The following is a 26,070-nucleotide window of genomic DNA, read 5'->3' on the forward strand; positions in this document are numbered from 1 at the left end:
TGTTTACCACATTATACCTAAGCTATTTTATGTGTAAAAACTTATTTCATCGAAACTCGATTTTCTACATGATTAGTGCGCGGCATTTAATACGTTTTCTAAAGTTAAATTGTTTAACTCCATTGTTTTAATTAAATTAACGACATTGAGTAGCAGTAACGATTAATAGAAGTGATTAAAAATAACTGAAATTAAATATAATTTGACATCATGAACTTAACAGTATGCTTTTTTAATACTTTTGGTGTTGAGAATTTTTAGAAATATATTGTATAAATATACATATATAAATAAATATATATAAATAAATATATATAAATTGTTATATATAAATATAACAAGATCACTTATTAAATTTGCATTTCGTATAAAACAGCGTAGAATTATCTCTCAAGAAATCATGTTTTCTCTCTACTTTTCAAACGGAATATATGAAGAATTATGTACATCTTCGCGTCATGTAGTGACAATCTAATTAGTCATAGCGCACTTCGCGCATTCAAGTCGCATTCCTGGAACTTCCGTCACGACATTACTTATCCAGCACACGAAAGCACTTTCGCTCTCTGCGTGACGCCAATCGCGGACAGCACGAGAAGAATGAAGTTGAAGCATGACGCGTTTCGTTCGGAAACACGCGTCGCGACGTGCCGAAGTTAGCTCCGGATATTTTGAACAATATTACTGTAGACTATAGAAGCTACCGCCGCCGCCTTGGAAACTTGACAGAGGGCTGTAACTCATGTTGGGGTTGCTTTGGTGCAACAAGAATCGGTAGAGACGATAGAGAGACGTGACGAACCCGGAGGGGTGGTATGGAAGGGATTGCACGGAGAACACTCATGACGAGTGCGAGAGCAACCAGCCGGCTGCACCGCCCATGGCAATTCTGGCAGGCCCGCCGGCTAATTGTTCTTGCTGCAAGTTACGAGCCATTCTCTCTCCATGCCGAGCGATGACGAGCGACTGCGATTGCCGCTCTCTCGAATATCGACAATTCGCACACGACACGCTCTTCCGACTCAGGTTGCCATGAGCAACGACTATGGTCGATTTCCGGTTACAATCATTCAACATTACGTTAAAACTCCGTTGAATGTATGTAACAACAGTAATTACTAATAACGCTCGAAGGCTAATTAACCAAGTGTATCTGTCGTTTCCATCGACATTTCGTTATCATTGATTAGACGAATACAAACTCAATTTTCCTCGATGGTTGTTGCCTAAGACTGATTCTTCAATAAAATTACGCGAAATATTAGTATTAAAATATACAGTAAAAGTAATATGAAGGGATATAGTTGTATATATATTGAAATAGAATATTTCATGCTTATAACTATATACAATGAATATACGAAGTATCGCTTTTTTATATAAATAATAATTTTATTGAAGGTAATTTAAATTGCCAGCTTATATATATATGTACATATATATTAAGGATACACTAAAAAAAGATACTAAACATTTATTTGAAACATAATGCTTATTTCATTAAAATAAATTCTCATTTAAATACGACAAAATTCAACTTTATTTTTAATAAATAATAAATAAACGATCTATTTTATTTTTTACAATTAATAAAATATATTTCACAAAAGTATATATTCTATCAATATTTTAAAATTAAATTTTTTTATAATCAGTAAATGTCACATTTGCTCGCGAATATTTTGACTTTTTTTCTCAGTGTATTCATTAAATATATCTCAAATGTATGCCAATTGGGAAATTACTTGTAATGCTGTTATTTTTAATAATAAATTGACAACATTATATTTTTTATTAGTGATAATAACGCAGTATTATTATACTTTTTGGAGTACTTTTCGATGATGAATACAATTACTTTTATCGTTACTTTATACAATACCTAATGTATAATGAATATGAAACGTCCATATGCGAGCTTTCATACAAAAAAAGGGAATGTTATATTTGATCATGTTGCGATTAACTATGGTCACCACAGATTTCATGTAGAACTGATTGTGACATAGACAATTGGATACCATTCTAAAAAAGGTCATCAACATTCAATAAAAAAAAAACATAACAGAAATTGTAGTGACTCAGTTTTGTTAAATAACAATAACGCTTACATACATAACGCTTATATAAGTTACTTTTTCCAATACATAATGAGTAACGATAACTAGTTACTTTTTATAATAAGTAACGAATAATGAGTTACTTTTAAAAGTAATTTTCCCAACTATGTCAAAGAAATTGCGTAAGAAAATAGAAAGAGCCATCGTAAAAATATCAATGTTAATTCAACAGTGTTGTATATACGAGTCTGCTATCGGCGTCGAATTTCAACAGGATTCGTATCCGCCGACGCAGGAAGAAAGAAGATCGATTTTCCCACCGGCGCTTATTCGTGAATTTACGAACAAAGGTCCGTATAAAACATTCCGGTGCAACAAGATCGGCGATTGTGTGCGCTGCACGGAATGGATTAACAGGAATCGATTGTTAGATACGAATCGGATGAAGGGACGGTATGCGAGATCTGACGACGGTTGAATTAGACTGGTATTACTAAATGCTTTCAGCCCGAGGTTAATTGTTCTTGCCAAACTGCTATGTTACAAGCTTCGTTGGGCGATGACGAGTGACTCGAATGGAGAAATTTGAATTTCGATGATATGTATCGCTAATCGTTTGTCGAGCAAATTCGATATCTATACGTGCGCGCGCATGGCTTAATAAATCTGGCGGTATAATTTAGCGATTCTTTTGAAGAATAAAATGATATGTATTATCAGTTATAATAAGAGATAATTTACAAGAGTAATTTCGATGAGATCTGTAGCTCTCATGTATTTATCTGTTGACAGAAATGCGCGTGTCAATAATAACAAATATAATGTATCTCTGTTATTTTATATTGCAGAGAACATTTTGGTATTATCACATCCTTCGTAAATAAATTAATATTTTATATTCAAGGCTTCTTAATAGCTGCCATCGAGAATATCACGTAATAATAATAAAGATAACAATAATAATCTATTATTTAAATCTATTATTTAAAATAAAATTATTAAAATTATTTTAAAATCGATACTAAAATCGATACATGAGTTTACTGGTACAGTTTACTGTGCACGTTTAAGAAACACGCAAGACGCCTTTCAAGAGAAATTGTTCCCTGTACGAGGCAAATAAGCCACGAGTAGAATGGTTAGCACTAGTGGTTAAGGTTTATCGTAGTTCGATAATCTTCGACGCAAATTTCGAAGAGCAACACCGAGTAAATTTCTCGCGGAAGTTATGTCGAAGACCGAGCGAAGCGTTAAACTGCATCCAAAAACCTGAATATACAACGGACACATGCACACTTGCAATAGAATACGATACATACAGACAATCTATGTAACCTACATTACCCTACACGTGCATGAATACCGTATGTATACACGTGGAACTAAACGAACACGTCGCGCGCGCATTGTCTACTGTCTCAATGCGTACGTTTGCGTATGCACACGCAAGAGTATCGAAGGAAATGTAGTTTCGCGCAAGGAACCTTCACACCTCTGGGGAGGATACTGAACACGCGAGAAGGAGAATGTAGTTAGGAAACTGAGGGAGCGGCGAAGAGAGTGCCGAGGAAACAGAGAGAGAGGAGTGCGGCGAAGCGTCGGGCGCGGAGACAAATTGTCGAACAGTGCTTGCGGTCGGACATACACATGTTCGTTGAAGTTGGGTTACATTTAGAAAACAGGATTACAGTTTGCCCGACGGTCCCCGGTCCGTCGACCTGGCAGGAAACTCGGTGGGAGGAGGTTAGGGAGAAGGGATTCCAAGACTATGAAATTACAATGCACCTGCACACCGCGCGCGCAGGTGGCTTTTCAAGTTCGCTCGTTCGCGGTAGTCCCGATGTCTTGTAACAATGCACCTCCGCGATTGCAAGATCGACGAAACCCCTTTTCTCATTATGCAGTATCTTTTTACAGCTGCTCCCTTGTTGAACAATTCGGCAGTATCGATCGATGTATTCGCGATGTCTTTGCCGTTGGTGATTGCGCTCTTCGAGAAAGTAAATTCATGCCGTAAATTCATGCCGACGCTTAAAATAATATCTATTACAGTCACATTATCACTATGAATACAATTTTTCTTTGTAATAATATAAGATTTTGCCTTATTTTATACTTGAATATTTATTAATAGTACAGCATATTTTATATAATTTCATAGGGTTGGGGTCTGATCGTCCATCTGATTATCCGTATGCAAAATTGTTTAAAGACAGCTTAACTTTTTCAAATTCTGCTTTTGACAATAGATACCTAAAAATAGATACCGTGGAGGCAAAGTATAAGTTAAATTAGTTGACTGTAATGGGGTCGAAGATCAAGGTCAATGAGATTTTCAGTAATGTAGGGCAAACTAAACGGCTTAACTTTTTCAATTTCTGTCATGTCCCGACATTTTTAATGAAGTTTTTCAAAGTTAGTTACAAGTTTGTTACTACTTACAAGAGGACAATTAACCTTCGATATTCTAGATTTCGCTCAATTTTTAATGTTATTGTATATCCCTCTCAGTAATTCACGATAACAGAACTAGAACTTTAGTGCTAGAACTTTAAATAATGATATCTCGTAAATATTGTGCATTGGCACAACTTTTGTTACTATGAATCGTTACTATAAATTGAATATCTAAGATGTCGGGATTTCAAATTGAATTGATTATAAAGCGGTCATTCCTATATAATTCACTTATCGTTTTATGTAATAATACGAGAAAATTAAAATAATACCTATAATAATTCCTTTAGCGTCGCAGTTTGTCGGAGAAAATGAAATTTCAAGTGAGATCAAGTTAATAAATAATGGAACTAAGATACACAATCTCAGCGAGGAATATCAACTGAACATCCGTCTACCGGGAAAACAAAGTTGTCTGGGCGAAGTTTACAATTCACTTTGAAAGAGCGCTTTCTGAGCTTGAAAGGTGGTTTTATTGTTGTGAACACATAAATTGTGAACACATAAATGGTGGACAACAGTTGCTTATGAAAGCAAGGTTAGCATTAATATTGAATTGTCATTCGTGCAGAGACGCCCATATGGGGAAGGGGGTAGACACCTCGTTCCACGCACACGCCGAGACATGTTCTGCCTCCTTGGAAAGCAAACAGACTCGCCCCTGTTTACTCGTCCAAGCAAACGTTTTCGCCTTCGTGCACTCCGCATACCCAACCTTTGCTTTGTGCCTCCTCGAACGCACGGTGCGAAATTGTCACATTTTTTCCTCGCATTTTGACTTATAAATCAATACGACAGATACGCATTTATAGCTCGCACAATGCCATATTTTCACAATGTTGTTTGAGATTGGTGGATAAATATACAAAGAAATCCCTATATTTTTAAAAATAATCGGATTTCTTGTAATCCGGTTATTTTGAAAATATTGGGATGTTTTGTACGGTACCAATATTTATTATTTATCACAGAGAAATAATGTCTGACACTACGCAATCGTAAAGAATATATTTCTAAGCAAACATTTTTGCAATAAAATCATTTATCACCGTCATCCAAATTACTAATCATAATTACTTATAAGGTATATTTCATACATGATTAACCTGCCGTAGAAGTTACCCCATTATTATCATGTGTTGTTGAAACAAAACAAATTTGGTGCAAACATAAAGTAATTAATTCGCGTAGCACGCTCTCGTTAATAAAGCAATGCAATAAAAACCGCGAGAGGATCGAAGTTTAGCTTGTGAACGAAATTGCTCTTCAAGACAGCAAGTAGTAACGACTGAGTTTGAACGGCCGAGTCCCGTATCGCTCGTGATAAGATTAAGTGGTGCGAAACGAGAAAGTAAAGATGGAGAAGAATGACAAAAGCTTTCTGTATGCTCTTTTTTGAGAATCGCTCGCAATCTTTAAAGACTGATCACGATATTCGAGTCGCGTTCCAACTTGAATCTCACCGCGAGTTTACGAGCGTAAGTCTTTTTACAATCTCCAACTTCATTTGCCAAGTTGGACACGCGCGCCTAAAAGAAGTTCTTTATCCATCGTTTCTTTATCAAGAAATAACTTGAAGAAATTGAACGATTCAAGAATCATCTTGAGCAAATGTAGGTATATAAAAGTAGACCAAACCGACATGATAACCAACGCTTCGTTTTGAGGCATCATGCTAAATCATTTTCATCGTTTTCATGAAACAGTGTTATTGGATAATTTATTGATCCATGATATTGGCTTAGACGACATCAATCACCTATTGTTATAAAGACCAGTTCGTCATAAATGACGAACGTAACATAATAACGGTGCATGAAAGGAATATAATTACTGCTATGCTACAATGGAAGTATGATCCTTTTGAAGTTCGAATAATGAGACAAGGTGCGCGTAACCGGTAGCATGTTGCGTGTATTCTCGTGTGTGAGTAATACGTGAATTAAATACGCATGTCTGATTCACAATGCAATCTTCGTGAATTTATACACACTATAATACGCAAGATACCGCGCCACTGATCCGTTTTTCTATGATGCGTCATTGAAATTCAAAGAATAAAGCGCATCAATTTACGCTTTATTCCTCTGCTCGTTTTCTGCGATAGACTCAAAAATAGATAAAGATAATAAAAGTAAATCAAATAATATAAAAAATTCTATTTTTGATCGAAGTGGATTTTGATAGTTAATAATATCCATATATAAGTGCAAATGCATTTTTCAGTTCTATAAAATACGCGTCGATTCAATTTGTTGGATTTGAAACGCAATCATAAATTGAAGCTAAAAATAACATCACAAATTATATTGATCGTTAATAATGCTAATAAATCTTAAAACACCGTAAAGAATTTATTGTAAAAAATATCATCTCAGTCAAGGTTTAAACCTGAAATTCCCAACGTTTTAGGACGTCTGACCAATTTGTTCACCATATGGAGATATTTTTTACAATAATTAGTGAAAGAATTCATTTTTCAAAGAGACGTGTACAAACAGTTATATAAATGGAAATTAGACTAATTATTAAACATCAAAATTCGCTTTGACTAAAAATAAAATTCTTTCTGTTATTTGATTTATTCTCATCAGTTTAATTTCTATTCACATAAAAACAAGAAGTGTTCTGATGAATACATAATAAAATTTTCTTTTTTTCAAACATTATGACATAACTTGTTTAATGACCGAGTTAAAAAATTTAACGTGGAAAGAAATGCTTTATGCAGAAAAAACTGGAAGAAGCTTCATTACTTTCATCAAGCGTTATTGGTAACTTGGTATAAACCAGCGTACAGAGTTGCATGACAAATGACTTTCAACCCCATTTATGTCGACTTAATACGACGTGAGAGACTATCCATCTCCGATTTCTGCTTACAGTAGTTAGTCTTCTCAGTATCGCGCAATATTCGTCGGAAGCATCAACTGGGTTTCAACCTTTTCATGTCACGAAAGTTGGAAGTTTCAACACCGGGAAACAGCAAGTGCTCGGTATTCGGGTGTTAATTAATCGACAACATTTTAAGATAGGTACTTGAGATACCGATTCGAGAATCGTTCCTCTCTCACATCTTCCATAAACCACTCCCTTCCATCCATCCGTTCTCTTTTGTATGCAATCTCTCCTTCTCTTCCACCTCCACATCTTTCATCGCTTGATAGCAGCGCAAGTTATTACAACAATTCTCCATCTCTCTTGGGTACTCTTGTTACCCGCCGTTAATTAGAGTACAGTCTGCTACCGACGACAACTAACTGCAAAGGAGAGTCTTCAGCGACGGCGATCCTATATTCCACCACTTCGTTTTCCCCTTCGCTTAAACTCACTCCGAGTTCTCTCCCGCCTGATCCACCATCACTGGAGCACGATGTTTGCGGCTTGAATTATTCCGGCGGATCTACACGCAACCCTGGATCACGCTTTAAAGGATCCGCTTGTCTAGCCCAGTCGTTACCGCGACGACATCGCTTACGACGAAGTCAGGATCTAACTGGAGGGACCTTACTAAATGGACGGAGGACGCGTAACGATCTAGAAGATTGATGCGCCACAATGGCGCGTTATACTAGGTTCTCAGTTCTGTTACTACGGTATGCTATGCGTTGCTACTTCGGACTTTGAATAAAGCGACATTCCACTTGGCGAATGTGTATCACATTTGCATCGTCATGCTTATGTGTTGAATATATTTCTGTAACTTGCTCCTCCTCTAACTTGTGTTTATTAACAGAAACTTGACATGATATAACATGGATTACTTCTGGATGAAAATATAGCAACTAAGTGCTTAATGTCATTACAGAAATTAAACTCTACATTCGAAAATTAAAATATTAGAATGTTAGAGTACTCTCTAGCAGAGTATAAGTTTAATTTTGGATTGTAATTTTTAATTTTTAGAAATATCATTCGGTCGTTATGTTTCCTATTACAAATGTTAGCGAGTAAATCTCGGAAAGGCAAGGAAGGCGCAACTTTGCGACTTGTTCATTAAGACAAACAAGGTAAGATACGTTGGAGTTGTAGAACGGTAGTGCTTAATTTCTCACGATGAAGTTCTAGTGATTAAGACTGCGATCAGACTTCGCGGAAGTTGCAAACTCAAGGACGCTCACCTTCTCATATCAGCTTATACGCGGCCTGTAACGGTAACCTTAGACATAACTGGAGAAAATTGAGTTACTTCGGGCACGTTTCAGATTGATTTCAAGGTAGCAAGGCCCTATATCTTTCTACGGAGCGAAGCGTGATTGGTTTTCAATCCGTTCTACGTGGATCGAATGATCATTCGGTAAAACTCTACTTGAGCTAAACCCTCTTGCAATATCGTTTTCTGTGTGTGCGATAATTTGATCCCACTGTAGATACATTGTTACAGATTCCAGATCTCCACATTTTTCTCTCGGGAGTACGTCGAATAAAATACTGTCTATCGACAACCCAACACAGTCGGTCGATCATTTTTATAACATATTTTATAATTTTTTTTAATATTACAATATTTGTAACAATACAAAAAAAATTTCTCAGATTTAATCATTTTATGAGTAGATTTAAATAAATGCCATATTTTATGTCCAATTATTTGCGAAAGTATGACACGTAATACTATATTTCGACGATATTCCCGCATTGTGTATCGCGTTATATGAGTTTATGGACCGCACAATCTACTTATCATCGCAGCATCTGCGTATATGATACAATTTCATTAATATACACAAAAGTTATGAGGTCGTAAAGTGAAATAGTTATAGATGGGTAGTAGCTATCGATTTAAACTTTCAACGGTGATAATTAACAGTAAAATATATTAAAACCATCCAGTCTAAATTATATAACGGACTATTCCTGTAATTCGATTATTGCAACGTCCATCAGGCGGAGTGACGGCATTAACGGATAAATGTCCCAGGTTATAAAAATTTAATGTCCGTTGAGATCTGAATACTCGTGAGATTGCTTTTCTCTTAAGCGAGTATTTTATGCATTTATCATCATTCCCGGTTTGACGCTCCCTGTTATGCGAGCAATAGATTAAATTCTGAACTAATTTTTTCAAAGAAATATCATTATAATCATTTACGATTGATTGCATTCATGGAACATATCTTTACAGCAATGTCTAATTTATTCCATTATATTTTATCATTATAAAATTTGGATTAAAATTTTCTTTTAAAGCATTTTAAAACAATAAAGCAGTATTAAGTATTTTGAAAAATATTTAATGTTTTATTTTATTATTCTGTCAATCTCATTTGTAAAAAAACTTTAAGCCAATACAATAATTAATTAAAATAGATGTTATCATCTGTTATTTTATAATATATTATTTTAAGGAGTATTGTAATTTTTAACATTTCATTAATACCATAGTAACGGGTTTGAGGACTTCTACCCAACTTTAGATAGGTTCATTTCACTTTGATGTCTCTTTTCTCAATTGCCGTGCAGAAAGCTGATGCGCCATTAATTGTACTCGTTTGCGAACTTTCAGCCAGTCGTGGCTCGTTAATTGACACTATCAATCCTTCGTACAGGTTATCGTGAAGCACACTTTCGCGTTCGCCACTCGTCGTTTGCGCTATAACCCTGATTGCCAAAGTTCGAATCGTTAAAAAAGATTCGGAGAAATGCGAAAAAATAACGTTGCGCGATATTTCATCGTTTACTGCACGCTTCTTTTCTTCCTTTTCCGCTTTCCCGTCGGACGAATGAAAATATGTCGCGTAAAAAAGAGGAAACGCATGTGCGCTCGTTTTGACATGTTTTTTTCGTAACGAAGCGACGCGCGGTCCGAAGCATAATTTATCATAATGTATTATTATATGAAAATGAAGATTAGTGTACGTGACAACTGCAAATATCGCATGTTCATACATTCCGCGGGCAAATCATGAGGAATGATAAATGACGTTAATAAGTCACATGCACAAGAAATTAGTGACACATTATTATATTTTAACTCTAACAAATTTAACATTTACTTTATATTTTATTACAGCGTTCACTTTTTTCACTCGAATCATTTTTCATCATAAGCGCTTCACCAAAAATATTAAAGTATTTAAAATTATAAAAATTATAACAAGAGAATATTAATCCAATTTTATCGTAAAAGACAATCCAACTTTCTTTCTGTTTCGCTATCATCGCTTTGCAATGGTAAAGAATAACAATTGTACTCACTGTATCCTCCCACGTAGATTGGCGTCCATGTTACTTGAGTATAGGCCAAGGGAGTTGCTGCGAATAACACGGCGCTGAACCATACCGCCCGACGTACCGCACTCATTTCACTAACGGCCTCGATAGTCGTCATTTTTTTTCTCACGTTTCAATCAGTTCTTCGTCTCGACATCATCTTCTCCGACATGCCTCCGCTATTCCTCTCCGCTTTTATTCGCTACGCTCGTTCCTCTTTTTCCTCTCTTTTTTTTCCGTCCGAATACGGGCGCCCAACAATACGTCACTGCCGTTGAATATCTACGCAATCGAACGAAACTCTCGATACCATCGTCGTTTTATCCCGCCGCATCTAATAGCTGGTATTTTCATATCATTGCGATCTGAACATTGCCGCCCGACGGATAATAGCTCGAAGGAAATTACAAGAATACGCTGCTGCGTGATTTACACGCATAATATTTATATGCAATTCAATTAAAGTTCTCAAAAGAATGATTTAAAGAATTTCATTAAATCAAGTCTGCGTAATGGGAGCGAAGGATATTGACATGCGAATGGATTGCCGAGGGAAGATTCAATAGCGATATTAATTTTGAGAATCGAAGATAAAGAAGATATCAAGATTTGTGCCATTGATTGAAAATAAAAAAGAGTGAAGCTCGTTTTTATTGGGCTCGCGAGTAATTAATCTTGCGGATTCTGGGTCATGGTCGGGTGCGACGATAGGACTGACTCGCGAGGCAGCGAAATTAATTAATTAAGCACAATCACGCGTCTCCGCTCTAATTGATACTCGACACGAATTGCTTAACACACTCCGTTATATTATCATTGATGACAGATATGGAAATTTAGAATAAAAGGGATAGCAGCCCGTCGTTGTTTATCAGACACACTTTTTCCGCGTCATTGAGCGAAATAGCTTTACGTCACGTAAAATTTTGCACTCTCCCTGCCGTTATTCCTCTTCTCGGACAGAATCTTCATTTCTGCACGAGTCCTGATTTATGCACCCTATACTTCACGTTCCTTCTTCTCAGAACGTATTACTCCGTTCCTTCGGGTATAACATGAAGACACAATCATCGCTTTTACCGACGGCGATCGCGAGAGTAACGGCCTTTCTACTCCCGCTGCTCTCGCTCTTCTCTACTTTTTTACGCTCGTAACATGTGCGAGACCGTTACCACTATTTTCCGCCTTTTTTCTTCCTTTCGGATCCACCGGACGCCGGTTCTTTCTCACTCCCAAGCGGAATTAGACTCATGTAGACCTTTACTCGTCTTCTTAAATTCTTCAATGACTTTGCCCAGATCAAAAAGCTTTTTTCCACCGATACGAAATCCTGTCTGCAACAAAATAGCAAAATATTTCATTAGAAGAGTTCCTTTGACGGATGATCATTAAGAGACGAAGCACAGACCAAGTCTCAAAGAACTCCTGTGGAAAATTCCAAGACTAAGGGAAACTATTGGAACCTATTTTCCGCAGATTTACACGACCGACGGAAGCGGCTTTTCTAAATTAAAGTATTTGTCACATTTTTCACGTGGAATTTTTATTTGTACAATAAAAATAAAAATTCAAAAATTCTACTCAAGGATTGCATACATAGAACTTGAATATTCAGTAATATTATTAAAATATAAATAGAAAATCGTTTTAAATTAATTGGTAAATCATATTATATTGATATATTACATATTATAATATTATAATAATAGTATATGTAAATATACTTGTATGTAAAATGTGCATATAGTACCGGTTGTTCGAAGAATTGTATTTTTTTTTAATAATGCGTCATTTTGATTCGATTGTCGATTACTTATAAATGTAATGTAACAAAATTAATATAAAATTTTTAGAAGTAGATATCGCAAAGATAGATAAATTGAGAATAAGATAGAAAATGTGTTCAATGAGAGAGACTATTTAAAAACTTAAAAAATGTTAAATAAAAAAACCACTTCTCTATTCATTAAATTTTATCGCTTATTTTATCTAATTTTTCTGAATATAAAACGTGAGAGCATGACGGACATAATAATTATCTTATACGGTTACTTTAATTTCCGTCACGTCTCAATCGAAATGAAATTCATATCGCGACGAGCGAGAAGAGACCGCATAGTTTCTGGGACTCGGCTGCGATGGCATTTGCATTTTCATCTGCTTGGAAATGTCGTCGATGTCTCGTTAGCGTATCTCCATCGAGGCGACGAGTGGTGCATAAGACGGAGGTCATGGTTTCCCCGTAATGTTTCACGAGGTCGCTATAGCGAGGACTTTGGAGGCCGAAGAGGGTGACGACCCCATTATATAGTGACGCCAGCGGAAAGCGGAGAGGGAGTTGACAATTCAGTTGTACATAATGTGACAAGCCAAAGTTATCCCATCGTTTTGCCGCCAAGTGTTATTCACTCATCGTTATCTATCGCCGGTTTTATCACGAACTTGTCCAGCAGTTATGAAAGCCACTCTGCGTTCTGCAAGGACGACCTTTATACATTACCTCATATAGCGCATCGGTGGACACGATCGGGTGCTTAGCTGCAGGAACTACCTGTTCTTCTCTCCCCTCCCTCACTTCTAGTCCTTACTATGCACTTATCGCTCGTCCGCCTTATTAGCTCGTGCTATCTTCTTAACTGCTCTTAACACTACTTTAACCGAGATTCCTGAACACTTTCCTGCACCGTAGCATTTTCCGGTCTACGATTACGTTCAAAGTAGAGAGCAACTTGCAACTTTCGCCGTCGCATCATTTCAGGATAAAGAAAGTAACTCTGTTAAGGACGTTTTTCTCAAGTGTATAAACTCAACTCGTGTAAATAACAGCATTTCATAGTCTTTCTTTTTCTTCATCCAACATTCATTTGTTTGAACAAAATTCTTTCCTCTCCTTTGTCTCTTATGTTTCTTTTTATATCATGTAGAAAAAAAGAAGAGAAACGTTGGACGACAAATAACTACCTCTTTTCTTCCATCGAAATAGAAATGATTGCGTTAGAAAGTCTGACCAGATGCTGACTTTATCTACTAGGATATTTTTGTAGTACAATTGCAATATTTATTAATCGTCTTTCTTGTCATGTTTTCAATTATTTTTTGTCGTTACCACAGATACAAATGATATTTTTATTCGTTAGATTAAAATGTATTTTTACAGCAATGTATCTGACTCAAATTGTTCCGTCTGCAATAGTGGTTTTTAGTTATTCCATACCGCTGATCTCGTATTCAACAGCCACCTCGTTTGATCGCCTCTTGCATACGATCCTCCAATTATAATTCGCCACTTCCGTCAAACACCTTCATCGTAATCGTGTCAAGTGTTTCCCCTTCCAGAAGTGTTCGCCTTTCCTTTTATTCTCTTTTCTTTTTTAATCTCCATTGAGAAGCAACCGCTGCTATAAACGGGTCTAGCCGAAAGGTGCCAATGTAGTTAATTTAATCCAGGTGCTGATTGGACACGCAGCCAGGGAAACAGTGATCGAAATAGAAGAAGAAACATGTAACTGAAGTCAGCATGAAAGAGCGAAAAAGAAAGCGTAAGTGGCTTGTGATTGTGTCATGCAATTATGGCTAGTTCCGTTTGATACAACCGACCTAACGTAAAAGAGGGTTTCGGTGAAGGAGAATCAGCGGTTACCAGAATGTCAACGACACAAAGGCAGGGTCAGCTCTGTCTCTTTTTTCCTCTTTCTCTCCCTTTCTATATCTCTTCCCGGCCTAGCAATCTGCAATTTGCTTCCCGCTCGGAAATGTTTTCTATCCGAATTGTCTCCGTTTTCAGTTATTACGTTTCGCTATGTGTGTGTGTGTGTGTGTATATGTATGTATATATATATATATATATACAGGTAAGTAGAAATAATGCTCTGATCGTTATTATAATCGAGCATCTTTCGCACGTCGCCAACACAAGCAGTAAAATTTAATGTTCATGCCAAGACCAAATGGCCAAGTTCTCTATAGGAAGATCAAATGTCCGAAGAGGCAAATAGCTACGAGTAAATAACATTTCTCGTTGCAAAGATAATTACTCGGGCCGCAGTTCGCACGAGTTCACGCCGTGTGTCTGGAGTTTGCTTCGCTTCCTCCCTCCTTCTCTTTCTCTATCTCTCTCCTTTCCTCACCCTTTGTCTAACCCTGTTTCTTGATGCCCCGGCAACTTCTCGTTTAGCACCGCCGCAAATTAGCCTGCAACCGCGTTTTCCGCGTCCATCTACAAGCGCTGCAGTGAGCGCGTACGCCGTTTTCGTTTCAAGGTGAAGCACATGTTCTTTGGCCGAGACTTAATTAAAGGAACGCTATCTCTTGTGGAGATATTAGCTCGCGCTGCCTGGTTTAATTTAATGCTCATTAAATGTTCATTTAATAAGGTGAAAAGAATTATGTAGGATTCAATCATCCTTGACTTGAAAGGGTTACCAAAGCATAAATAATATATAATAGCTGTATGAAGTATAGCTCATCTCGCACAGGTATGCCTTTGATAGCACTAAATATTTCCAGCTATGCAAAATTTGGAATTAAACCAGAGAGACGCGAATAATAAATTTATAATCGAATATATGATATATTTGAAAAATTAGAAGAAAAATTTAGATGTTATACTAATATATTCGTCATTTGCTATAATATCTTGAGATAATAAAGACGTTGATTAGTTGACAATAATTAGTCCGCTGATTTCTGCTGTAAATGTGCACGATTGTTGAATGTACGACGAACCAACATAATTATTAATCGAATTAGGCTTCAATTAAACGGAATATCGATTAATTACGCATCAGAATGTATCTTAACACGTCCATAATCAAGGCCTTTAATTGTCTGTGGCTTTAGATGACTGTGCGCTTCGTAGTATAATTAATCATCTGACCATCCTGCCGATCAAACCACTCGAAGTGATCTTTCTTGTGAATCACTAGCTGTAAATTCGAAATTAACGAGCAAAGTCATTCACGCGTCATACTAAGATTAACACATATATAATGATACTGAGCAACAAAATCGTCATTGTTATATAAAATTTTATTGCAAGATATGGAAGATAAAAATTAAATAGACACTAAATAAATTTTAATTTAAATTATTATATGTAATATTACTATGTATGTTTATATAAATTCTCTATGCAGATTATAGCATAATAATCTTTCAAGTATTACACAATAGAAATTGTACGATAATTCGTTTGTAAATATCCATTTTATCGAGAAAACATATTCCACTAGTAGGTATTTGTTGAAATATGTAAAGTAGAAGCAGCCATGCTTGCGGCTTCGGTTGTCGTTTGTTGTTATAGTAGGAAGATATATTCTTGGATAAGACTGCATGATAAAGATATATGCATCGAACATTAATATTCGGGTCAGACCGAGCGTGAATTCTGTAGCGAACGTCGCACTATACTGTAGTTTCACAAGCGCTTCTCAGGATGTACTCAAGTTGTAGTTTCGCTGTTTCGCAGAAATACACATTAAACGTCGTTGATGCCTTCTATTTACGGATGTAATCACATAGTATTCAAACGTCAGTATTTATTGGGACTTGTTATCGTCAGATAAATATGTTTCCATGTAAAATTCTATAAATCTCTTTCGATAAACTTTAAAAAGACTATATTTAAAATCAACCCAACTGTATTTTTAATTTTATCATTATAAAAAATTTATTTAATCATTAAAAGTATTGATTAATAAATTTATCGTTTCTCTCCCTCTTTCTCTCTTGAATTCGTTTGCCTGATAACTTTTTCTTCTCCGTTCTAGAAAACACATCGACTGCACAATTACCACATCTCCATAATCAGTCAGGTTTCTAGCAGTGGTCCCATGTTTGCCAGCCGGAACGCAGTGCATTTAGTTTCTAATGGAGCTTAGCGACTAAAGATAATGACACGTTCGTTCCGCAGCAGCGAGCAATCTCCGTCCGAAATGTCGTGGCACTGCCTCGTGCTAGTCCAAGCACCAGACAATATTTGTTTTTCACTTCAACAACTACGGCAAACGTAACGCTGCGTTGTTTGCAGGAGTAGAACTTCGAACTAGCTACCAAAAGGATAGGGAACGTCTCGTACATGTTTACCGAAGCGATGTTTATTCGCGAACAAGGTGTGTTATAATCGAATTTGTAAATTACTTGAAATTTGAAAAAAGTTCCACTATTACATTTTTAAATAATATAAAATTATGCTTGATCAAATAAGAGCAAAGTATTATACTTGTATAAGATATTTTTATGGAAGATATTTTTAAATGTAGCATGAAAATACATTCATGTTTTTTTGAAATAATTCAATTACAAAGAAAAATATATATCCTCTGTTGAACATCTTTAAAAGTTCGTTATGAAACAGATATTTAATATTGTTTTATATTCCTCGCAGATTCTTATTTCATGCAAATTTTTTTTTCGGCACAGCAATACATATTTCAGAGGAATCTGGAGTATTGATAATTATTATCTATCTGGTGAGACTGCATTACCAAGAACGTGATATTTTACAACGAATATAAGGAAAGAAAAAAAACATAAACTGCCTAGAATCGTAGCAATATAAAAGGAGAATGGTTATATATATACATACAGTGAGAGCAAAAAGTATTCGTACAGAAAAAATATTTTTTAAAAAAACTTTATTTTTAAAAAGTAAATATTTTCCAGCGAGAAATGAATCATCGAATTGATGTCAAATCAATATTGATACGATGATTTCAACATCAATTCGACGTCGATTCAACAATTAATTGATGATCATTTCTTGCTGGGTAATTATCAATTTATTATCGTAAAGAATAAAATAAACTGTATATTTCTCTTAAAATTATATATCAAAAGATGTATATTAATTATAGAAAATATATCATCTAAAAAATAAACAAAAATTCTATTGTTTGGGTGCTCAAAAAGTATTCGTACAGTCGAGAAATTTAGCTTCTAATCAGGAATACATGCGGAGCTCGTTTGTTGATTATGTTAGAACAGAATATATTCGTTGAATAAAATTGCTAATTAATGTTTATTTTTTATAAATAAAACTTTTTTTTATAAAAAATTTCCTTGTACGAATACTTTTTGCTCTCACTGTATCTATCCTGCGATTCTTCTCTTCGCTCCAATTCTTTGAATTCAAATTCTGAACGCAGCCATAATGCAAGCGAATAATAAATAAAATAATATATATTTTGTTGAACTCGCCATTCTTCCGTATTTTTTCTTTATTTCAATTGCCTTCTATATATTATCAACTGACGAAATCGCTTCCAAATAAATATTAACCAACAATAACATAACATTAATGTTATAATTTCATATTCAACAATATAAATATAATGCAACATATTGCATTTTGTTGAATTAAATTATAACATTAATATTATGTCAGTATTAGTTGGAGTTTATTGGATTGTTGTCATCCATGTTAAAATAATATCTATTGGTAATTTCTTATTTATTGCATACCCTGCATTTTTCATCAATTATTTTATATTTTTTACAATATTAGACGATCAAATAGATAACTTTTATTATCATAAGATAATACATTTTAAAAGAATAATTGTATAAAATAAAATACGTCGAAATATACATTAAACGTACAAATGATATTTCCTATGAATATTGTTTTCCTAAATATTCAATATATATGTATTAATCTAAAAATGCCATCACCCTGATGGAAATTTTATACATTTTTTTTAACAGTTACTGAATGATTATATTAATTCTGTGTAGTAACTAAGAAAAAAGTAAAACTACTTAGAATTTCAATTTAGATGTAACGCTTTGCCTGCAATTACTGTGCACAAAAGATATGCAGTCTCTGAATCTATTTATTGTATAAACAAAATCAGGACAATAAATGGACTGTATAGTATTTTAATTAGTAATAATCTATTGATATTAGATAGTAGCTGAGCAAGTAAAAAATTGAAAAAAGTTTCTGGTTAAAAATGAACGAATCAGAATTTTTTAGTTAAATTTATTAGAATTTGAGATAACCGAAATTCTGGTTGATAAAATATTTCTGATAAAACATACTAAAATTCTTATTTTTACCAGAATATAATTATATCAATCAGAATTCTAATTATCTCAACTAGAATTCTAATAGATTTAATCAGAAAATTCTGATTCATCCATTTTCCACCAAAATTACTATTTAATCCAACCAGATCATTTTTCTCAGTGTACGCAAATTGCATATTTTTACTAGGAAAACTGCTTCACCTATTGAATAAAACTCTACCAAGTTCTTCATTTCCTACGCCGTATTGTTACAACTAATGAGAAAACAGTACCTAATAATACTAGACAATAATTGAATGGAAAATTGTACATATACGATATTTCTATCAGGGCAATTTCGACTCTTATACATAAATCTCAGTTTCCTTTAATTGCACTTTGAGGGTCTCACTTTACAGATTTCACTATTTCAATATAAATTTCAAACTCTCAATAAAAAAACGCTTTGTACTTCCGTACGAAGATATTTCAACATTCGCTCTCGGATTTGCTCTCGGATACTTGATCGTGGATCTATGTTTTTTCCTGCGGTACAAACGGTGGGTATTGTTCCCCAAGCATGTATGTATGACAAAGTTGCGGCATGCGTTCACTCGATGAGTACGCGCTGAAATCTACAAATGCATACGTATCTATGGCTCCCTCCTCCCTTCCCACACCCCAGGTCCTCATGCTCTACTTCCCGCACACGTAGCCCCCGTTTTCGCGTATCCGTATCCGGGAAAAATATAGCCGGTTTCGGCCGTGTGCAAGTGCTTGGAGACGCGCCACCAAGATATACGATACCGACGCGATTTATCATCGTGACAATTTCGAACAGAGCACCCGTTTCGCAGCCACCGTTTTCCAACCTATTCCCCTTTGACCCCTCGGCATCTACTCGTTGTGTACGCGGCAGCTTTCGCCATCGCATCACAACGCCCTTCTGAACACGCCGTTGCACCGTCTCGTTCGAGAACTGCAGCAAAAGTTGCTTATATGATTAATCGAGCCTTTCCTGCTGGCTGCTCTGTTTGTGTATATGCGCGGAAACTCTTGCCGAAGGATTAAACTTCGTTTCCTTCGTACCGCGGCAGATGGGCGAAAGCAATCACTCGTATGTGGTTTGGCACAGACACGTATCGATAACGGCGTAGTTTCGCGAGATATGTAGTAATGAAGCCTGATCTAAATCATTCAGTACAGACAGCTAATAGATCAGTTGAAGTCTAGAGGAGATCTATTGAAACAGGACAAGATGAATAATGACTATCGGCCGAGAGGAGACAATACATCATGCAAATTTCAATTTTAATCAAGAAAGATTTTATCGCAGTTAAAAATCCATTATATACATTTTATAATTGCTAACGTTAGCTAGCAATTAATTTGCATATACGATCAAGTTATAAATTATTATAAATGTATTTTAAATACGTCGAACAGTTTTATATTTTAATATTAAATTACAAATTAAATAGATAGGTAAATGTATAACCATTTAATATTTAAAATTCTAATATTATATTAATAAAAAGTAAATAATTTCTGTTAAACTTCCAGTTTAAAACATGAATGCATCTGCAAGATAGCTTTGCAATCTGACAGCATGAATAGGCAAAAGCTACATATCAATATGAGTCTGGAGGATAGTCGTTGCTTTTAATAAACGTCGCTTCGTTGCGCACAGTACAGATCTCAGTATCAGTTGCATCATGGGATTAGTATACACGAGTTCTCTTTTTCCTCGTTGCGAGTAATTTTTCAATTTAATTAAAGACGAGTGTGCTATAAATACTCAGAGAAAGGGCGGATTTCTATTGCATCGCCGCGTGGCAATATTCACTGCGAAACGCGCTTTATAAAAAATATCTGACCGGTCACGAAAATAGGCGTAAATCTCCGCCGTGAATTTCGCATTCGTTTTCCTTTTGCTCATGGCAGTATGAAGCACTAGCGTCAGATCATTACCCCACCTTTTGTTCCGCCGCGTATATCAAATAAATGGGCAAGGATCGCGAGCGCGAAAGACTAGTAGCACAATGCGCCGGGTATCTACTATATTTTAGCCACTCCACTATCCGGGCATAACGTAGTATATACGCGACAGTCGCGAATTTCAGCTGTCGTAAACCTTTTTCATAGCTGGCCGCGGCTTTGCACGCGGTTTCGACTGCATTTTTCCGTACTACGTTTCAATGTTTCAATAAACCAGAAGCATTCGCGTCTTCTTCGACGAATACAGATCGTAAAATCTAATCATGCAATCTAGCATCTAGATCTACAAAATTTGCATGATTTTTCTCAAAGTATAAAAAAATAATTGTCGCGATTAGGTACGAAGATACGAGGGAAACGCGCTCATTCTCGACGATCTCTGAAATGTTATCGATGAAACTAGTCTGTGTGATCTGATTTACGAAAAATCTGATTTATGATCTAGAACACGGGTCACGTGAATAGACTTCGAAAGTAATCGTTTTTAAGTGCTGATAGCGTCCAAGTGACATTACATATACGTATCGTCGAAAATCCGACAGGGTAAAGTTTATAATCCTAACGCGACGCCAAAGTAACACAATCGTATTGCCGACCGAAGTTCCCGGGATCAAAGTAATCCTCGTCCCGGTCAAAGTTTTTTCTAATTGGCCACCGAGTTAGCCGCCCAGGCTAAGAACCGGAGGAGGTCATGGAACGCTGCGGCGATGGCTTAGGTGAAAGAACGAACGAGCGTTTTCCACGAGTTTCCCCGCGACGCTTTGTCGTCCGAAGAGCTCGTGGAATCTTCCAATTCGACTAAGAAACTCGAACGCCTCTGCAGCCAGTTTAATCGAATTCCACTGCAGAGCCAAAGACTCCAGTCCTTGCTTCCGATCTATATTCTGCTCGTGATCCATACACGTGCACGTACACGCGTCGGTGTGACAACCTGGAAAAAGGATCGGATTCTCCTCCATTTGTTATCAGATCGGTAACTTCGCTCGTCGCAAAAACGATAACGGCTCTGGAAATCCCTTCCCGAAATTTCTCGAGAGACAACCCTTCGGTAAATACCTCCGTGCCGTTTTTCGTTAAAGCAATCGATATGAGTGTAGAGAGAACCTGTCCCATTGTCCTAAGTACCTTAGTCATTAAAGTATTTGGAGTATCACTCTGCAAAAAGCTATAGTAAACTTTTAGTCGAGGTAAATGAAGTAATTACACGAAAGTTACGAGTATTATTCTGCTATGTGAAATAATAAATTATACATACTAAGCAAAATACGCGTGCATAATGATGTCATCATAATTTCGGTTAGATTACAACATATTACAAGAGAGTAGATTCTCATAGATTCAACTATTCGTGGGCAAAATAAAGAGAGGGATTGCATTATGTCAATACGCTGGGAGATAAGCATTTTGACGTCTAGACGAATATATATATTCCGAGTATAGAATCCATTTCGAAGGAAAATATTACGTGCGGTCTGGTTACAGGTCTCCGGTGCGGCGATCGTCGTATCGAATATCGATTGACGTGAGGAGAAAGCCCACGTAGGTTGTAAGGCAAGTTTCGTTAAAACGCATCTGTAGTTACGGAAGATTCAGTTTGGAAGTTGCAGCGAACGCGGTAAATGTGTGCGTTAACTTTAGATGATCCTCCGGAAGTAAGCGAACGCGCGTTCAGTTATGAGTAGGATAAAGAAACCAACCGCCTTCCGCTTGAGGACATTCTTTCGCCAAGTAAACTAAAGCAATGAGAAATCACTGACTCTCTAATTTCCGATAAAACTTGATTTTGTTTCGATTCCGACTCCAAACGATGATTCGTGGTTCATCTTCAACCAGAATCTACATTAATTACGTTTTCAATGTCTTTACTTTGATTTGTATTCAAGTTGAAAATTCACTTCTCTTATGCAGTTTCTTCAATCTTGAATTCATCTTTAGAGAACAAAACGCACCCGATGCGACGTAAGAAAAACAAGAAATCTCATTCCTACGGTGAGATTTATGTTCCTATATACGCGTTCTTTGAAATTTGAAGACTTGCCAAGAATGTATATTGCGAGTGGAATATTCTCTCAATATATCCTACATCATGTTATCGCAGAAACTTATCGCGCAATAAAATTAAAAGTGCATTGAAATCTGTTCATAAAACATAGAAAAGAAATAATATATATTTAACAGAAAATCCTGACTAGAAATTCTCCTACAAATTCTTGCATTATTCAGAAACCCCATTTCACGATGTCGTGATTTATACGCCAGCAGAGTCGATATATTACTATCCATATTCGATCTAATCGTAAATTACAACTCACAATGTTAACGGGAAATTTTTTTCCCGTTTGGCTAACGACTTAGTTAATCACAGTATTTTCGAGATGGTATGTTCTTCTTCATTAAGGTTCTTCGTTAAGGATCGCGCCCTGAAAGTTACTGCGTTTACTTTTGAAAACGTTGTTACCCGCCAACCAATTACTCGACCAATTACCAAGTTTCATAGTCTAGAAGTGATTGTTATAATTCGCATTTATCGCCGCTATTTATACTCGTCAAAAGTTTCCACGTCAGAAATTGGCGCGAGTGCGTAAAGAATACTAATTAATTACAGAAGAATTGCTTTAATTTTATCATTAATCATTTTCCGCAGCGTCTTTTGCCGGCGAGAGAAAATGTTTCTTTATCCCGCTTTTTTCTTGCATTCACGTCATTTCCCTTCTATATAGTGCACCAGGAGTTAATCTACTTACACGGCACGGCAGTAATAAGCCAGACCGCATGCACGTGTCCCTCTCCGTTCTTTTGGTCGTCCCTTTCAGTTAACAGACTGACTGGCAAGTTACGCTAATAATATTAAACTACGTACATTCGGAAGTGAACGCTGTCAAGCTGATCACTCGTGTCTGGACCCTCTTCAGTTGGCTTTTTCATAGATCTGTTTCAAGCGAGTCGAGTGGTTCTTGCAGATGGCAAATCAATACGGATATTCTACTTTTGCCATTAATGTCTTAAGCGATTACTTCCTTATCCTACTCTTTGTAATTAATATTACACTTCTTAATTAACATGTTCTGCGTGATAATTTAATAATTAAAAAATTAATAATTTAAATTTAAAAAATCAAAGTTCATCATTAGAATTAATTGTGTTTTAAATGAAAATTTTTAAATACGAGAAAAATGAATTTTCACGAGATTGTAAAATTATTAACCGTGCTTGATTGGAGTTTGCTTTTACGCGCGCGTGTGTGTGTGTGTGTGTGTGTGTGTGTGTGTGTGTGTGTGTGTGTGTGTGTGTGTGTGTGTATCATGCAAATACAGACTTTCACGTATGTGCACCTCTAACGAAATTGACTAGAGAGTCGGGCCAGAGTTATGGGGGCTGGTGCCAATAAAGTTAGGCTAGAAAGCGGAAAAGTTAAGCAGCTACACGTCAGGATATATTTTAATAGGAACGGTTCAAAGATGTTAAAACTGTAAAATGTCGATTTATATACATACACAGATAATTTTGAATTATTTAAGTTTAATTATTCTAAGTTCAATTTACCAACTATTACTTTAATTATGTACTATCTAATTAATTAACAATTAAAGCGACTTTTTCTAAAAATGTATAAAGAAATACATCAAAAGAATCCTAGAAATAAAAATTAGAGTAGAGTTAAATTGTGTTTTGTAGAGTTAAAAATGCTTTTATTAAAACTTCTGCATTATCTCGCAGAATGAATTTTTTGCATCAAGCGGATTTAAAACGGTGAAATGGATTAAGAGATGCGTGCCAATTCCATACATTAAACTATGAAAAACATTTGGTGTACATTTTAATATTGAGATGGAACGAAAGTTCGTAGCACTACCAACTTCAAAATTCAAGAAGCTTTAATTTTAAAAAAGAGTGAAATTTAAATTTAAGGAAAGAATTTTAAAGCTTGAAATTTCTACTTTCGAAGAATCACTACGTCTTTTAAATTTCTATGAGCTTGATAATTGTTACAAAAACTATAAACTGGATAAAATTGGAAATTTTCTTCTCACTTATGGAGACCCATGTCACGTGCTTCAAAAAAATTGCGAAAATTTTCGACTTTCTAATGTGAAAGCTTAAAGTTTCATTTCCCTACAAAATTATTTTTTTTTAATATTCTTCAGATTTTGCTACTGGATTATCGCGGATTAAATAAAAAGAGCATTTTTTACTTTGATTTCTCCATTAAATCATCGTAATTCAAAAAACAGATTCTTAAACTATTAATTTTTCCGAAATTAATTTGTTCTATCGACTAGTATATCATTATAATTGTAAAATACCAAATTAAAAAAAAGTATATTTCTGAAGAACATATAGACAAGATACAAATAAAGCGCTACGAACTTTTATTCGAACCCAATACATAAGTTGTATATTATATTTAAAATAATAATTTAATATTGTGAAGTAACGATATCATTGTTCAAAATATAAAAGTTAATTTGTTTAAACAAAAAAAAAATATAATTGGCACGAAGATACATGTTAACAAGTGATCATTATCTTCCGCAATATGATAATGTCACTCCTTTCGGTACACCTTCGGAGATGAACTTTAATTTCCCGTGTCGCGAGAATGAGCGCCAGGAACAATCATTCTATGAGAGGCAAAAAGGTGATATATCGCCCGCGCCTTCAGCGTCAGGGCGCACTCATGGATAAACTAATATCCTACTGACCGTTATCTGTTAATTACGGGTGCTTCTTGCGCTCGGCGGAGGATATCTCCGTTAAATTTCCACTGCACGTAGATGGCATACCGTGAGTATCAGCAAACATGTGTGGGTGTATATGTGTGGACTGACTTGTGCTCGTTCCCCAGCTCGTATAGGACAATCCACGTATGTTAATTTATCTCTAGTGTGGTCCGGCGCCGTTCTGCTTCGCCCTACTACTCGAGCAATCCACTGGGGATTTCGGGATTCGAGCCGAGTTTCGGCGAGTAGCATTTCGCTTATCCACGACAGCTAAGGCTTAAATTATGCGACGCGATACATACGCGTTACGCCAGGCTGAGAAAAGCAATTAAACAATCGCAGCGAATTTGCAGGCGACAACGATAGCCGGTCTCATCGTTTCTGAACGGATGCACCGGATCGAGCAGACTACAGGCGACGGACTGGAAAGACTGCGTTTTGTATTCCGGATATGGAATTACATGCGCATAATTCGTCTCGTAATAGCGAAAGCGATTATATTTCGCGTAAAAGCCTCTGTTCAGTATTGCGAAATTAATTGTGTTACGTATTTTCAATATCTATAAAAAAAAAAAAATAAATACTCCAACGTCCAAATATTATAACGTAATGAA

The 26,070-nt window shown here is 35.9% G+C and overlaps 1 protein-coding gene across 15 annotated transcripts in view; it reads right to left on the minus strand.

The window, feature by feature from the left end:
- LOC105143170 (uncharacterized) overlaps positions 1-26,070 on the minus strand; it is a 440,192-nt gene that overhangs the window by 215,549 nt on the left and 198,573 nt on the right. For 10 of the 15 annotated variants that reach the window (XM_087407269.1, XM_087407268.1, XM_087407262.1 and 7 more), the window contains 2 exons: positions 11,903-12,064; positions 10,716-11,012 (listed from right to left, as the gene is read on the minus strand). In XM_087407269.1, coding sequence (XP_087263395.1) covers positions 10,716-10,848 — 133 coding nt within the window. In that variant the 5' untranslated portion in view covers positions 10,849-11,012; positions 11,903-12,064. Of the gene's footprint in view, positions 1-10,715; positions 11,072-11,902; positions 12,065-26,070 lie in introns of all 15 variants that reach the window. The other 5 variants (XM_087407267.1, XM_087407272.1, XM_087407266.1 and 2 more) reach the window with 4 other exon arrangements.

The sequence above is a fragment of the Acromyrmex echinatior genome, chromosome 6 (genome assembly GCF_024713525.1).
Source record: "Acromyrmex echinatior isolate Ae372 chromosome 6, ASM2471352v2, whole genome shotgun sequence".
NCBI classification, from domain to species: Eukaryota; Metazoa; Arthropoda; class Insecta; order Hymenoptera; family Formicidae; genus Acromyrmex; species Acromyrmex echinatior.